Source organism: Triticum urartu, chromosome 6, assembly GCF_003073215.2.
Source record: "Triticum urartu cultivar G1812 chromosome 6, Tu2.1, whole genome shotgun sequence".
NCBI classification, from domain to species: Eukaryota; Viridiplantae; Streptophyta; class Magnoliopsida; order Poales; family Poaceae; genus Triticum; species Triticum urartu.
Window position 1 is genome coordinate 8,662,342 of NC_053027.1, and position 13,531 is coordinate 8,675,872.

General features: G+C 46.5%; 1 protein-coding gene across 1 annotated transcript in view; it reads left to right on the top strand.

The window, feature by feature from the left end:
• The window catches only part of LOC125516349 (L-type lectin-domain containing receptor kinase SIT1-like), a 54,016-nt gene extending 41,831 nt beyond the window's left edge, over positions 1–12,185 (top strand). Inside the window, exon 9 of the mRNA XM_048681817.1 lies at positions 11,908–12,185. Coding sequence (XP_048537774.1) covers positions 11,908–12,185 — 278 coding nt within the window. The remainder of the gene's footprint in view (positions 1–11,907) is intronic.
• The last annotated feature ends 1,346 nt before the right edge of the window (positions 12,186–13,531 follow it).

The following is a 13,531-nucleotide window of genomic DNA, read 5'->3' on the forward strand; positions in this document are numbered from 1 at the left end:
CACGCTTGCTTTCAATCACGCTCTGCGGAATATGATGAGCTCGGAAATCTCGACGGAAATCATCCCAAGTGATAACACGTCCACCTCTGGAGTCCTTGTACTGCTGGAACCATTCTGCAGCTTGATCTTTGAGTTGGAAGGAAGCGAACTTGACAAAGTCCTCAGGCCTGACGTTACTGCACTCGAAATGCTTACACAGATCCACAAGCCAATCGTTAGCATCGGTTGCCTCAACACAATTGCTGAAAGTCTTTGGCCCGTTAGCAAGGAACTGGTTGAGTGTAGCAAAGTGACTCTGATTGCTGCCTTGATTCCCTTGACTGCCTTGATTGCGCTCTTGGAGAATTTGCATGATCAGTTGTGTGTTTGCATTGGTTGCGGCCCTCACAGCTTGCCATGCCTCTGGAGAAGGTGGAGGTGGTGGCGGATCTTGATTCTGGTTCTGACTGGTGCTCTTAGCGGGAGCCATCCTGAAGAGGTTGACCACCATTAGCACATGATAGATAAATATTGAAGCTGAATCCAACGGAATGAAAATTGCAACATATAGTCTTCACATCCAAACAAAATGAACGAATGCATTCCTCTTCAAATGGTCACATATCCATAAATTGAGAAGCCACGTAGAATTAAGGTAGAGAAATAAATCAACAAGGTACGGATCAAGAACGAATAATTGGTAAGAAATCCCAATCTCAAACCAATATCCGTGGAAGAAGAACTAGAGCTACTAGAATTCCCACCTATGAAACTCCCGAACCTTTCCGGTTATGCAATCAGGTGTTGGGGATACAGGGGAAGCATAATATCTCACCCAAACTAGCAAATCCTACATCCAGCTGTATCCATCCTTCAACACATAACCAAGAAACCTTCGGAAACCATCTACCTCAACCTTCGAAAAGCATCCGTTATACAAGTTATGGCGATACTCCCGAACTCCCGCCCCAGTACTGGGTGGCGTCGAGGTTATCTCACCAACAAACTGCATAAAAGAGATTTTCGATGTCGGCGAACATATCTCAAGTATTCCAGAATTGCAACGATAAAATTATGATGACAACACCTTAGAGCTCAACTCTCCGGGACACTTCCACTAAACCCCTGACAGGAGGCACCAAGTCAATGTTCTCATCATAAGCCATCGGAACGATTCCAAGATACTCGCGTGATCCTAAAATTTTTTTAGTGAAATTTGAGAAGAGAAGAGTCAAAACTCTACGCCAGGATGCCTTACCAGAGCGATGAGGAGACTGGGAAGTAAAAAGAATTCCTAAGCTCACCGATATATAATTCCTAAATGACTCAAAACATTTTTTTCCAGACACAACTCGGCTGCTAAAACGATCAAGCAATGGGGCTCCTAAGGTCGGGGAAGGCTCTGATACCAACTTGTAACGCCCTCGATGCGGCTATAGCTCCCACGTGTCGAGGCACGACTTAGAGACATAACCGCATTGAAAGCAATGTCGCAAGTTAGGCAATCATCACAACATCCCATGTAATATATAGAATAGAAGGGGAGATACATAGTTGGCTTACACTCACCACGTCACATCAGAGTACATAAATAACATCCATCATACAAACACTCAGGGCCCGACTACGGTGCCAAAATAGAAGAAAACCCAACATGCGACAAGGCCCTGAATCAAACCCCAACTAGGCACCACTACTGATCATCGGGAAAGGAAACATAATAACGCTGAGAGTCCTCGTCGAACTCCCACTTGAGCTCGTAATCGTCACCTAGAGCGGAATCACCTGGACCTGCATCTGGAGTTATAGTAATCTGTGAGCCACAGGGACTCAGCAATCTCGCACCCTCGCGATCAAGACTATTTAAGCTTATAGGAAGGGTAAGGCAATTATGTGTGGAGCTGCAGCAAGTCACTAGCATATATGGTGGCTATCTTATTCGCAAAAGAGAGCGAGAAGAGGAGGCAAAGCACGAGCGAGAAGCTAGAGGTACAACCTGTGCAAGCATTACTCCAACACCGTGTCCACTTCCCGGACTCCGCCGAGAAGAGGCCATCACGGTAACACACACGGTTGATTCATTTTAATTAATTAAGGTTCAAGTTATCTACAACCGTACATTAACAAATTCCCATCTGCCCATAACCGCGGGCACGGCTTTCGGAAGTTCAATCCCTGCAGGGGAGTCCCAACTTAGCCCATGACAAGCTCTCACGGTCAACGAAGGAATAGACCTCCTCCCAAGACGTTCCGATCAGACTCGGTATCTCGGTAACTCAAGACACTTCGACAGGTTAAAACAAGACCAGCAACACCGCCCGAATGTGCCGACAAATCCCGATAGGAGCTGCACATATCTCTTTCTCAGGGCACACTCAAATTGTCTTAGGTACGGGTAGGCCAGCCCAGAGTTGCCCCTGGTGGCCACCGGCAGCTGACAGGTGGACCAACACTCAGAGGAGCACTGGCCCGGGGGGGTAAAATAAGATGACCCTTGAGTCTGCAGAACCCAAGGGAAAGAAAAAGGCTAGGTGGCAAATGGTAAAACCAAGGTTGGGCATTTCTGGAAAAGCTTTAATCAAGGCGAAATATCAAGGGGTTCCCATTATAACCCAACCGCGTAAGGAACGCAAAATCCGGGAACATAACACCGATATGACGGAAACTAGGGCGGCAAGAGTGGAACAAAACACTAGGCGAGAGGCCGAGCCTTCCACCCTTTACCAAGTATATAGATGCATTAAGATAACATGGCAATATAATGATATCCCAACAATTAAATAAAAGATGTTCCAACAAGGAACGGTCTCCAATCTTCACCTGCAACTAGCAACGCTATAAGAGGGGCTGAGCAAGCGGTAGGATAGCCAATCAACGGTTTGCTAGGACAAGGTGGGTTAGAGGTTTGACATGGCAATTGGGAGGCTGACAAGCAAAAGGTAGGCATCGTAGCATTGGCATAGCAAGAGCGAGCAAACTAGCATAGCAAAGATAGTAGTGATTTCGAGGGTATGATCATCTTGCCTGCACAGTTGTCAAAGTTGACTGGATCCTCACAAGCAAACTCAATGGGCTCCTCGGTAGCGAACTCGTCTCCCGGCTCTACCCAACAAGACAAACAAGCAACAAGGATACAATCAACCACGTGCAAGACCAAGCAATATGATGAAATGATGATATGCTATGCGGGATGCGATGCGGGATGCAAAATGCAAGATATGACAGGAAATGCATGAACCTGGCCTCAACTTGGAAAACCAAGTGTGCCACTGGATAGAGGGGATGAAATCGCTTGAAAACGATATAAAGATCATTGGAATCGGAGTTACGGTTTGGAAATGGCAAGTGATTTAAGAATGACACCGGTCTGCGATTTACAGCAAGTAGGCATCTAAATGCAACGAAATGAACATGCTACAGCCACCAAACATGACAACAAAATACATGGCAGGGATGCACACAAGATGCTTAACAAAATACTAGCACTGAGCCATGGCCAATTCATCCATTATGAGGTCCAAACAAGCATGGCAAAAACGCAAATGCAAAACAGATTCCAGACTTAGTGAAATTAACACTAGTCTGAAATTTCAGATCATGAAGCCCTCTTCGGAGCAGCAAAACAACATGATACATGATCTGATTATGAAAACGAAGAACATGGCATGGAGCTACTCAACAAGCTTAACAAAAGACCCAAAGTGACCTGGGGCCAAAAGGGTTCACAAAATATACTAACGGGCACACGAACATGGCTAAAACACAATCAGTTTTCAGACTTAGTGAAAACTGAGACATGCTGAAATATAACTCACGAAGGCATGTAAACGAGCTCGATGCACTCACTACGGTGCAAGTCATGGAAAGGCAAGCATACATCCATTAATAAGGCACAAAATTCTAGCTAGACATGGTGAGAACAATGGCATAGCATGCATGGATCAACTACAACAACGCCGGCAAAATCGCAAACGAGTTGACGATCTGCCCAGATTCACAACGAAGCAAAAGTAGAGCTCGATTGACTCAAGCTAGGGTGCTCCATAATTGCAAACAAAGAGATGGATGGATAGAGCATAACATGATTAACAAAACTCCTTTACTGATCATCCTCAAAATAGGCACGGATCACTATGAAACAAGCTGAACATATGGCATCATGAACTAAACAATCTCAGACTTAGTGAAAACAACTAAGTCTCTGAAAACAGATTTACCGGGTGCCTCACTTTGCAAGCTTGCACAAGTCACCACACACATCCTAAAAATGCATGGGTTGCACCTCTGGAAAGAAGACAAAATGCTTAACAAAACATATGAAGGACTCACAGGCATAGCATGCACACAATAATCATGGCAAAAATGACAAAAGTCTAAGATGAACTAGCAGATCTGACAATTAACTCACGAAGCCTCCTTCTAACAGCATTTCGGGCATCAAGATGAGCTCAAATGAAAATGATGCAATGGAATGAAATGATGTACTCTTCGAGACGAACATTTTGATATACTATATGTCCAAATCGGAGCTACGGATGCGGAGATATCACTGGTCAAAGTTAGCACAAAAATTAGGGTTCGGGAGCGAAAAGTCAACCGTCAAGTTTTTCCAGATCCAGATCCAGATCGGGCACGCGGATCGAGGCCGCCGGAGTTACTGTTCACGGCCGGACTTTGAGCTCGCCGGCGTCGACGGAGGAGGTGGAGGAGAGGGACTTGGCCGGCCGGTGGTGAGGACGAGGCCGGGGCGCGACGGCGGTGGGGCGGCGCCGCGGTGGAGAGGCGCGGCCGCGGCGGCTTGGCGGCCCCCGGCGAGGTGGACGGCGGCCGGCGATGGCGGCTTGCGGTGGCGCAGCCACCGGGGTCGGGGAAGACGGGGCGCGAGGCGGTGGAGAGGCGCGGTGGCCGGATGGGCTGGGGGGGCCCCGCGTGGGCCTGCGGGCCGGCGGGAGCGGCGAAGTGGTCCGGTCCACGTGGCGAGCGGCGAGTGGGCGAGGGGCGCGGCGGACGTTGTCTGGTCCGCTCCGGACACGTCCGTCGGCGGCGGATCTGGAGTTTTTTTTTCAAGGGGAGGACGGGGAGAGATCCAAGATCCGAAAAACGGGGGGGGGGGCTATTTATAGGCATAAGTGGAGCTAGGAGAGTCCAAATGAGGTGCGGTTTTTGGCCACGCGATCGTGATCGAATGCTCTAGGACATGGAGCAGAGTTTGGTGGGTTTTGGGCCAAATTGGAGGGGTGTTGGGCTGCAACACACACGAGGCCTTTTCGGTCCCTCGGTTAACCGTTGGAGTATCAAACGAAGTCCAAATGATACGAAACTTGACAGGCGGTCTACCGGTAGTAAACCAAGGCCGCTTGGCAAGTCTCGGTCCAATCCGGAAATGTTTAATCCTCACACACGAAAGAAAGGTAGAATTAACCACCGGAGGAGTACGAAGCGCCGGAATGCAAAACGGACAACGGGGAAAATGCTCGAATGCATGAGATGAACACGTATGCAAATGCAATGCACATGATGACATGATATGAGATGCATGACAAAGAAAACAACACGCGGAGACAAAGACCCGAACCCGAGAAATAAATATAACTTAACGCCGGAAACGGCAAGAGTTGGAGTACAAATTGGGAAAGTTACATCCGGGGTGTTATAAGAGCATTGTAGACATAGAAATTTGCATAATACATACGGATCTGAATTTGGCAGACCCGTTGACTAAATTTCTCTCACAAGCAAAACATGATCACTCTTTGGGTGTTAATCACATAGCGATGTGAACTAGATTTTTTACTCTAGTAAACCCTTTGGGTGTTAGTCACATGGAGATGTGAACTAATCACATAAAGATGTGAACTATTGACGTTAAATCACATGGCGATGTGAACTAGATTATTGACTCTAGTGCAAGTGGGAGACTGAAGGAAATATGCCCTAGAGGCAATAATAAAGTTATTATTTATTTCCTTATTTCATGATAAATGTTTATTATTCATGCTAGAATAGTATTAACCGGAAACATAATACATGTGTGAATATATAGACAAACAGAGTGTCACTAGTATGCCTCTACTTGACTAGCTCGTTAATCAAAGATGGCTAAGTTTCCTAACCATAGACATGAGTTGTCATTTGATTAAAGGGATCACATCATTAGGAGAATGATGTGATTGACTTGACCCATTCCGTTAACTTAGCACTTGATCGTTTAGTATGTTGCTATTGCTTTCTTCATGACTTATACATGTTCCTATGACTATGAGATTATGCAACTACGTTTACCAGAGGAACACTTTGTGTGCTACCAAACGTCACAACGTAACTGGGTGATTATAAAGGTGCTCTACAGGTGTCTCCGAAGGTACTTGTTGGGTTGGCGTATTTCGAGATTAGCATTTGTCACTCCGATTATCGGAGAGGTATCTCTGGGCCCACTCGGTAATGCACATCACTCTAAGCCTTGCAAGCATTGCAACTACTGAGTTAGTTGCGAGATGATGTATTACGGAATGAGTAAAGAGACTTGCTGGTAACGAGATTGAACTAGGTATTGAGATACCGACGATCGAATCTCGGGAAAGTAACATACCGATGACAAAGGGAACAACGTATGTTGTTATGCGGTTTGACCGATAAAGATCTTCATAGAATATGTGGGAGCCAATATGAGCATCCAGGTTCCGCTATTGGTTATTGACCGGAGACGTGTCTCGGTCATGTCTACATAGTTCTCGAACCCGTAGGGTCCGCACACTTAAAGTTCGATGACGGTTATATTATGAGTTTATGTGTTTTGATGTACCGAAGGTAGTTCAGAGTCCCAGCTGAGATCGGGGACATGACGAGGAGTCTCGAAATGGTCGAGACGTAAAGATCGATATATTGGACGACTATATTCAGACATCGGAAAGGTTCCGAGTGATTCGGGTATTTTTCGGAGTACCGGAGAGTTACGGGAATTCGCCGGGGAGTATATGGGCCTTATTGGGGTTTAGGGGAAGGAGAGAGGAGAGGCTGCGCGCCCCCCAAGGCCTAGTCCGAATTGGACTAGGGGGAGGGGCTGCGCCCCCTCCTTCCTTCTCTTCTCTCTTCCCTAAAGCACGAAGACCACCACAGCTAACCCAAACTCCACGTTTAAAGCAGAAGAGCAACTGTTCTCAGGTCAGATTCCATAGCTATGGTCCATACTCCTTTGTTGTTTCATCACTGTATTTACTCATACCAACTACTTTCGAATTTGAAGGATCCAATTGAAACTCCAATGGCGCAACAGGTATGTTTTAAACCTATTTCTTTAACTGGATTGATGTTCTAACTTCTTGCTCTACGTTGATTTCAGTTTAAGTTGCATAAACAGTTATGTTCTCATGTGATGCACATTACAAGTGCTGCCAATGTTGTGTAGTTTCTCACACTTATATTCTGTCTATGCTGTTGTGTCTTAAAAATATATGAGTTGAACTGTGTCTCTATCTTGATTAGGGAACATAAACTAGAATGATATGGACAATACAGTGACCATAGTACATAGATATATGTTTGTTTCATGCTGTTATCCTGTCCACCTTACTACTGAACCGGTTCACCAAAATGAGTTTCGTATACTACAAGCTAAACCTGTGATGTGTCTGCTTGTTTCTCTTGTAGTATGCAAACAGAATATTGGAGAAGAGCACCCCACTATGCAATGGTAGAGAAAGTAATGCAGATAAGGTTCAAGATAGTGAGACAACCCTGTTAGTCTCCAAGAAAGGTGATAAAAACGATCTTGTAGACAGTGAGAAAACCCCACAGTCCTGCGTTGATGTAGTGTTCGAGTTACTGGCCAGTACCGCTGGCACAAGCTCTTCGAACTCGCTGCCTGAATCACTTCGGCTTCTCTAGTATCAGCTACAAGCTAAAAGGCATCAGTCAGCTGTGCTGCAGCAAGAAGCCGAAGGACTGAGGAAGTCCCTGCAGAATTCAGATGCGTACTTTCTTATGCAACAGCAAGCGCTGGAGGATTTAAGCGCCAAACAAGAGAAAGTTAATAAGCTTGCTAAGCATCTTGCCAGCATTATGGGTACCCAGGATATTGTTTCTTGAGCTCTTCTGAAGTGGTTTCAGTTCTGGACTTGTTTTGCTGTGGCATTTATATGCTGCTGTGTTCCCTATATTTGCACTGGTGGCGAACTTTGATGCCCAGTGGATGTAATATGTGTAATAGCCGTGATAGCCTAGCATAAGTTGCTTGCTTATTTATTTCCTTGTTGTCTTGTTTATTTGTTTGCTTGTAGTCAGTGCAGTTCTTATTCCGCGGTTTGCTAGTGGCTGCAATAACCTATTTTTCAAAACTAGGCCACAGTAACCATGGGCTAATATTTACGGTAGTGACACTGGGCCTCCTACGGGCCACAGAAACAGTGGGCCTTCTACGGGCTGTAGAAACAGTAGGCCTTCTATGGGCCGTAGAAACAATGGGCCTTCTACGGGCCGTAGAAACAATGGGCCTTCTACGGGTCGTATCATCAATGGGCCTTATGCGGGCCGTATGATCGATTGGCCAAACATGGGCCAATAACAGGCCTCATTATGGCCGTAAATGGGCTAGAGTTGGAATCGTCCGTTCATGGGCCGACCATAACGGGCCATCATTAATAGGCCGTATTTGATGACGCTATAAAAACGGCCCAACGAATTAACGGACCACAAACGGGCTGACTGTAACCACGGGCTGAATTTGGCCCACAAGCAAAAAATGACAGTAACGGGCCGTAAGTAAACGAATGCTGGAAATGAGCCCAAGAATAAATGGGCTCTGAGAAGGCCGAAAGATAACATGGGCTGGAAACGGCCCGACGGAATAACGGGCCGTTAATGGGTATAAAGTGATACACTGTTCATTACGGGCCAGTTTCACCACGGGCCGTTAATGGGTGTAAAGTGATACATTGTTCATTACGGGCCAGTTTCACCATGGGCCGTTAGTAGGCCAAGAGTTACATAGGGACTCATATGGGCCGAAAGACGTCATGTGCCATACATGGGCCAGAAGTGAAAACGGGCTGGAATCATATTGAATGGCCCAGATGACGCTACTGGGCCTAATTCGGATAGGGCGTAACGGGCCTTGGGTTAGCGGGCTGTAAATGGGCTATATGCGAACATGCCGTTAACAGGCTTTCCATGGGCCGGCCCGCCACCTTTTGACCAAGTCAAACAGGCCGGCCTTTTCACAGGAATGGGCCTCTGTTGGGTCGTGCCACATGTCGACGTATCATAGGCGCCTATCTGACCCACTAACGAGCTGACACGTGTTTCGTCCGGCCAATAAGAATTTTACACATGGAAATTTCCCATTGGTCGGGGCTGTTAATGGGTTATCGGATCTAAAACCCGACCCGATAGCTTAACGACGTTCCGTTACGGTGGATGCCACGTGTCGGTCACCCTTGACGAAAGCACTTCTGTGACGCGCGATTTATCGTCATGGAAGTGGACACTTTCATGATGATAATTTTGGTAATGTCATGGAACACTTCTACGACAGCACAGGTATGACTATCTTGATTCTGTCATAAATTTGTCATGGATGTACATGCATGACAAAAAAAAGCGACCTACTATGACAAACACGTATCATCACGGAAGTGTATTTTTTGTAGTGAGAGGAGGTTGCGCAAATTCCCTCGGTATGCCTTAGGTTCTCGGTGTTGATCGAGACAGTGCTCCGGAGAATGCACCCGAGCTGAACCGAGTACCCCTTGACTATATGTTTGGGCTCTGTTGGATGCCCATCGGAGTCCACTTGAGTAAATTCCTCCTTGACAGTGCGGAGCGCGTTCGGGCGCCGGTCCTTCCGTTGCCTCTTCGGTTGGCGGCCATCTGTGCGTGCGCTGCCATCATTAGTGGTGGCATCCTCGGCGGCACCATCAGTGGTGGCATCCTCGGCGGCACCATCAGTGGTGTCATCCCCGACGCCACTATGGGTTGTGTAGTCAGGATCGGTGTCTTCCGCGGCGTCCTCATAGTGGTGAGGTTGTTCCTCCATCTCCTGGGACAGCTCCCAGAATTGCTTGCCGCCCGAACCGCCGGCCTCATCGTTGTGGGCCATGTTTCGCTCTAAATAGGAAAAAAGTTTGGTCAAAAAGTTGGTTATTGTCAAGGAACAAGATCATGGTCTCATCATTTAGGGTTTGTCGACACCGAGGCATCCTAAAAGCTAAGCTTTTATCATTTATGGTTTGTCGATGCCGAGGCACCCTAAAAGCCTAAGCTTTCATCATTTAGGTTCTTATCGACACCGAGGCACCCTAAAAGCCAAGGTTTTATCATTTAGGGTTTGTCGACACCGAGGCCCATGCATAACACAAGAGGCAGTTGATCCTACTTAATTAAGTACTAAGATACCCCGGCCCATGCATTAGTAGCAAGTACCCCATATGTCCGATTTTTAGCAAAGTCATGCTAAAATTCACGGAAAATTTCAGCATGACCTTTGCTGAAAATAGGACATATGGAGTACCCGAATTTCCCGGAACGGAAGTTAATCGACATTCCGGCAAACTCAAGGGCCTCTCGGGGTACCTGCAAAATCATCACGACACGATGGTCGGAGACAAAACCCAGCAAACTAGCACCACAATGTGCCTCTACTTTCATATGGATGAAAAGGCCACATACCATATGGTCCTCTACTTTCATATGGACAAAAATCAGCTCAACTTATGTGAGCTTCCATTCCAGATCTAATAGGTCACCCAACAAAAAATCATCAATAGTTTTAGCTGAAAAAAAATCATGGATTGTTGTTAACAGAAAATTAGTGAAAGAAAATGTTGCTGATCATGGAGCAGTTGTACACTACACATGCTTAAACTCTGAGCAAGTGTACTGTTATGGTCAAAACTGAATGTTGATTGCTTGCATCATCTACTCTGAATGATATTAATTAGTCAAAGAAGAAAGCAAATAGATTTTTTCTCTCACAACTCAGATTGCTCACTGTCTTGTTCTGCTACATATTAATATTCAAAATTAGTTGTTGCAAACAGAAATAATTCATGAGATCCTTTTTGTTCTTCTCTAATCCTTCAATTTCAGGTATGTTCCCTATATCATACATTAATTCAAGATTACTTAAAAAGTCGTCGTGCAGTCAGAGAATCTGGGTAGAGAGAGAAAAAAGGGTATAAAGTATGGACTGTGACTATTGTCAAGTGTGGTACTACCGAACACATACATATCAAGATTCAAGAGCACATGCATACTGTTATAATAAACTTGTCTAATAACTAGAAAATCACAGTAACTAGAAAATAACAGGGCATCTTCAGAGCTGCATGTTTTTGTATCAAAACAAAATCACAGTAACTAGAAAATAACAGGGCATCTTCCAACCTAGATTATTATTAACGAAAGGTGATTTTTTTAGAAGTTCTACATATCGACACAGCCAATCACCGGTTCCCCAGTGACAACTCCCAGGAAACTTGTCACTAAATGGCGAGTAAAATGATCTAGTTTTGAAAACTCTGCTGCTTTGACACTCCATCAGAAACAGAACATCTCAAACTCGATTTAGTTGACTAACTAAAACATCTGTATCATTACCAGCATCGGTCTGAGGGTGAGACCAACCTAATGCATAGCAAGTTAATTCAAGAAACTGCAGTTGGACAAAACAGGAAATTTAGAAGCATTCTACAGAGAGCACAAGGAAGCATTTGGACAAAACAGCAAGTTAATTCATTTGATATGCTATACTATGCTTGATTTTCTGTAGAATTCATTTGATGAGATGAAGGTTGGGAGATGTACAGACTACTGTAGGTATTGCACAGATGGGAAACTATTATTTGGCCATATTTGGTAAATTTATACTGCATTTTGTTGAGGCAAGATTCTTTTGCTAGCTTTAATACAATTTATACTCATTCTAAAATTCAGAAAGCCAGCCATATCCTAGTGATTCTGTATACCAAACCACTGCTGAAATGTCTACTTCCAAAGGAACATGGCTGATATTTTGGAGCTTAGTATGCTACTACACATTGCGTAGCTGCACATTCAGAACAAAAAAGGGCACACAAATTGCAACGACATCTCACCTGTTAAGTGAAGTACAGGAGGTAGTGAAGTCCACTGAAAGGATGTTGAGGAGGATCTACGGCCTGCTGCTTCGGGGGTGTGTGGAGGAGGTAAACCCGCGGCTTGGTGCTCGGTGAAGCTTGCGGGGAGGCTTGCTTGATGGAGAAGGTACAGCTGCAGGAGCTCAATAAGGAGGCGGCGCCACTTGAGGACTTCCTTGGAGCTCGATTGAGCTTTTGCGGAGGGCCTGCTCAGGGAGGAGGTCTGTAGAGGAGGATGTTGGCGAGGGACGACGACGGAGGAGGATGGTCAGTGGCGGAGTGCTTGGGGGCGACGGCGCTGCAGTGGGGTGTGGTTGGGCCGGCGGAGGAGTTGCGATGGTGGGGGTCGACGGCGTCGGTGCTCTGGGAGGAGGCCGTAGCAGTGGGATGGAGGCTACGGCGGCAGCGGCAGCGGTTGGGGGCTACAGCGTTTGCGGTGGTTGGGGGCTACGGTGGCGACGAGGTAGAGGCGGCGCAGGGCAGGGGCCGACGCGGGAAGGCTGTCGGCGACGGCGAGGTCGCGGAGGCGTCGGCGATGGCGGAGCTGCAGTCGTGGGGGGCGCGGGGGCGGCGGCGCACGTAGGGGCGGCGGCATCGTGGGTCGGGCAGCGCGCCGGGGGAAGTGGATCTAGCGAGAGGGAGGGACGAAGGGGTCGGGCGAGTTAGAGCTGGGGGGAAGATTTCTAATGGCGCACCTAGAATGTTTTTTTTACATAGCAATGGCGCACCCCCCAGCGGTGCGCCATTAGAATGTTTTCTAGATAGCAATGGCGCACCCCCGAGAGGTGCGCCATTAGAATGTTTTTTTAGATATCAATGGCGCACTACCGGAGCGGTGCGCCTATAGAATGTTCTTTATTATTAATATTTTTTGTTGCTATTTTTTAATATTTTTTTATAAAAATAGTAATATTTTTTTTATAAAAACAGTAATAATTTTTTTATGAATATGAAAAAATATCATCAAATTTGTTATTTGAAAATATCATCAAATGGAGGTGCTCGGCGGCGGTGGAGCGGGGGAGGGTGCGGGGGGTGCTCGGCGGCAGTGGGTCGTCGGCGGCGGTGGAGCGGGGGAGGGTGCGGGGGGTGCTCGGCGGCGGTGGAGCGGGCCGGGGAGGGTGCGGTGGGTCGTCGGCGGCGGTGGAGCTAGCGGGGGAGGGTGCGGGGGGGATCGAGATCGAGATGGAGGGGGATAGCGATCAAGATGGAGGGGGATAGAGATCAAATTTGAAAAAATATTCATGAATTCAAAAAGTGCCCATGAAATTTAAAAATATTCATGAGTTCAAAAAGTGCCCATGTAATACAATCGAGAAATGAAGACTACGATTTAAATACAATCGATCTTAGCTAGCTATCTGTTCACAATCTTCTTTCCCTTCTTTTTCGCAAACGGAGTTCTTATGTGGAACGGACGTCCTTTAGGTAGGGTGGTTCTG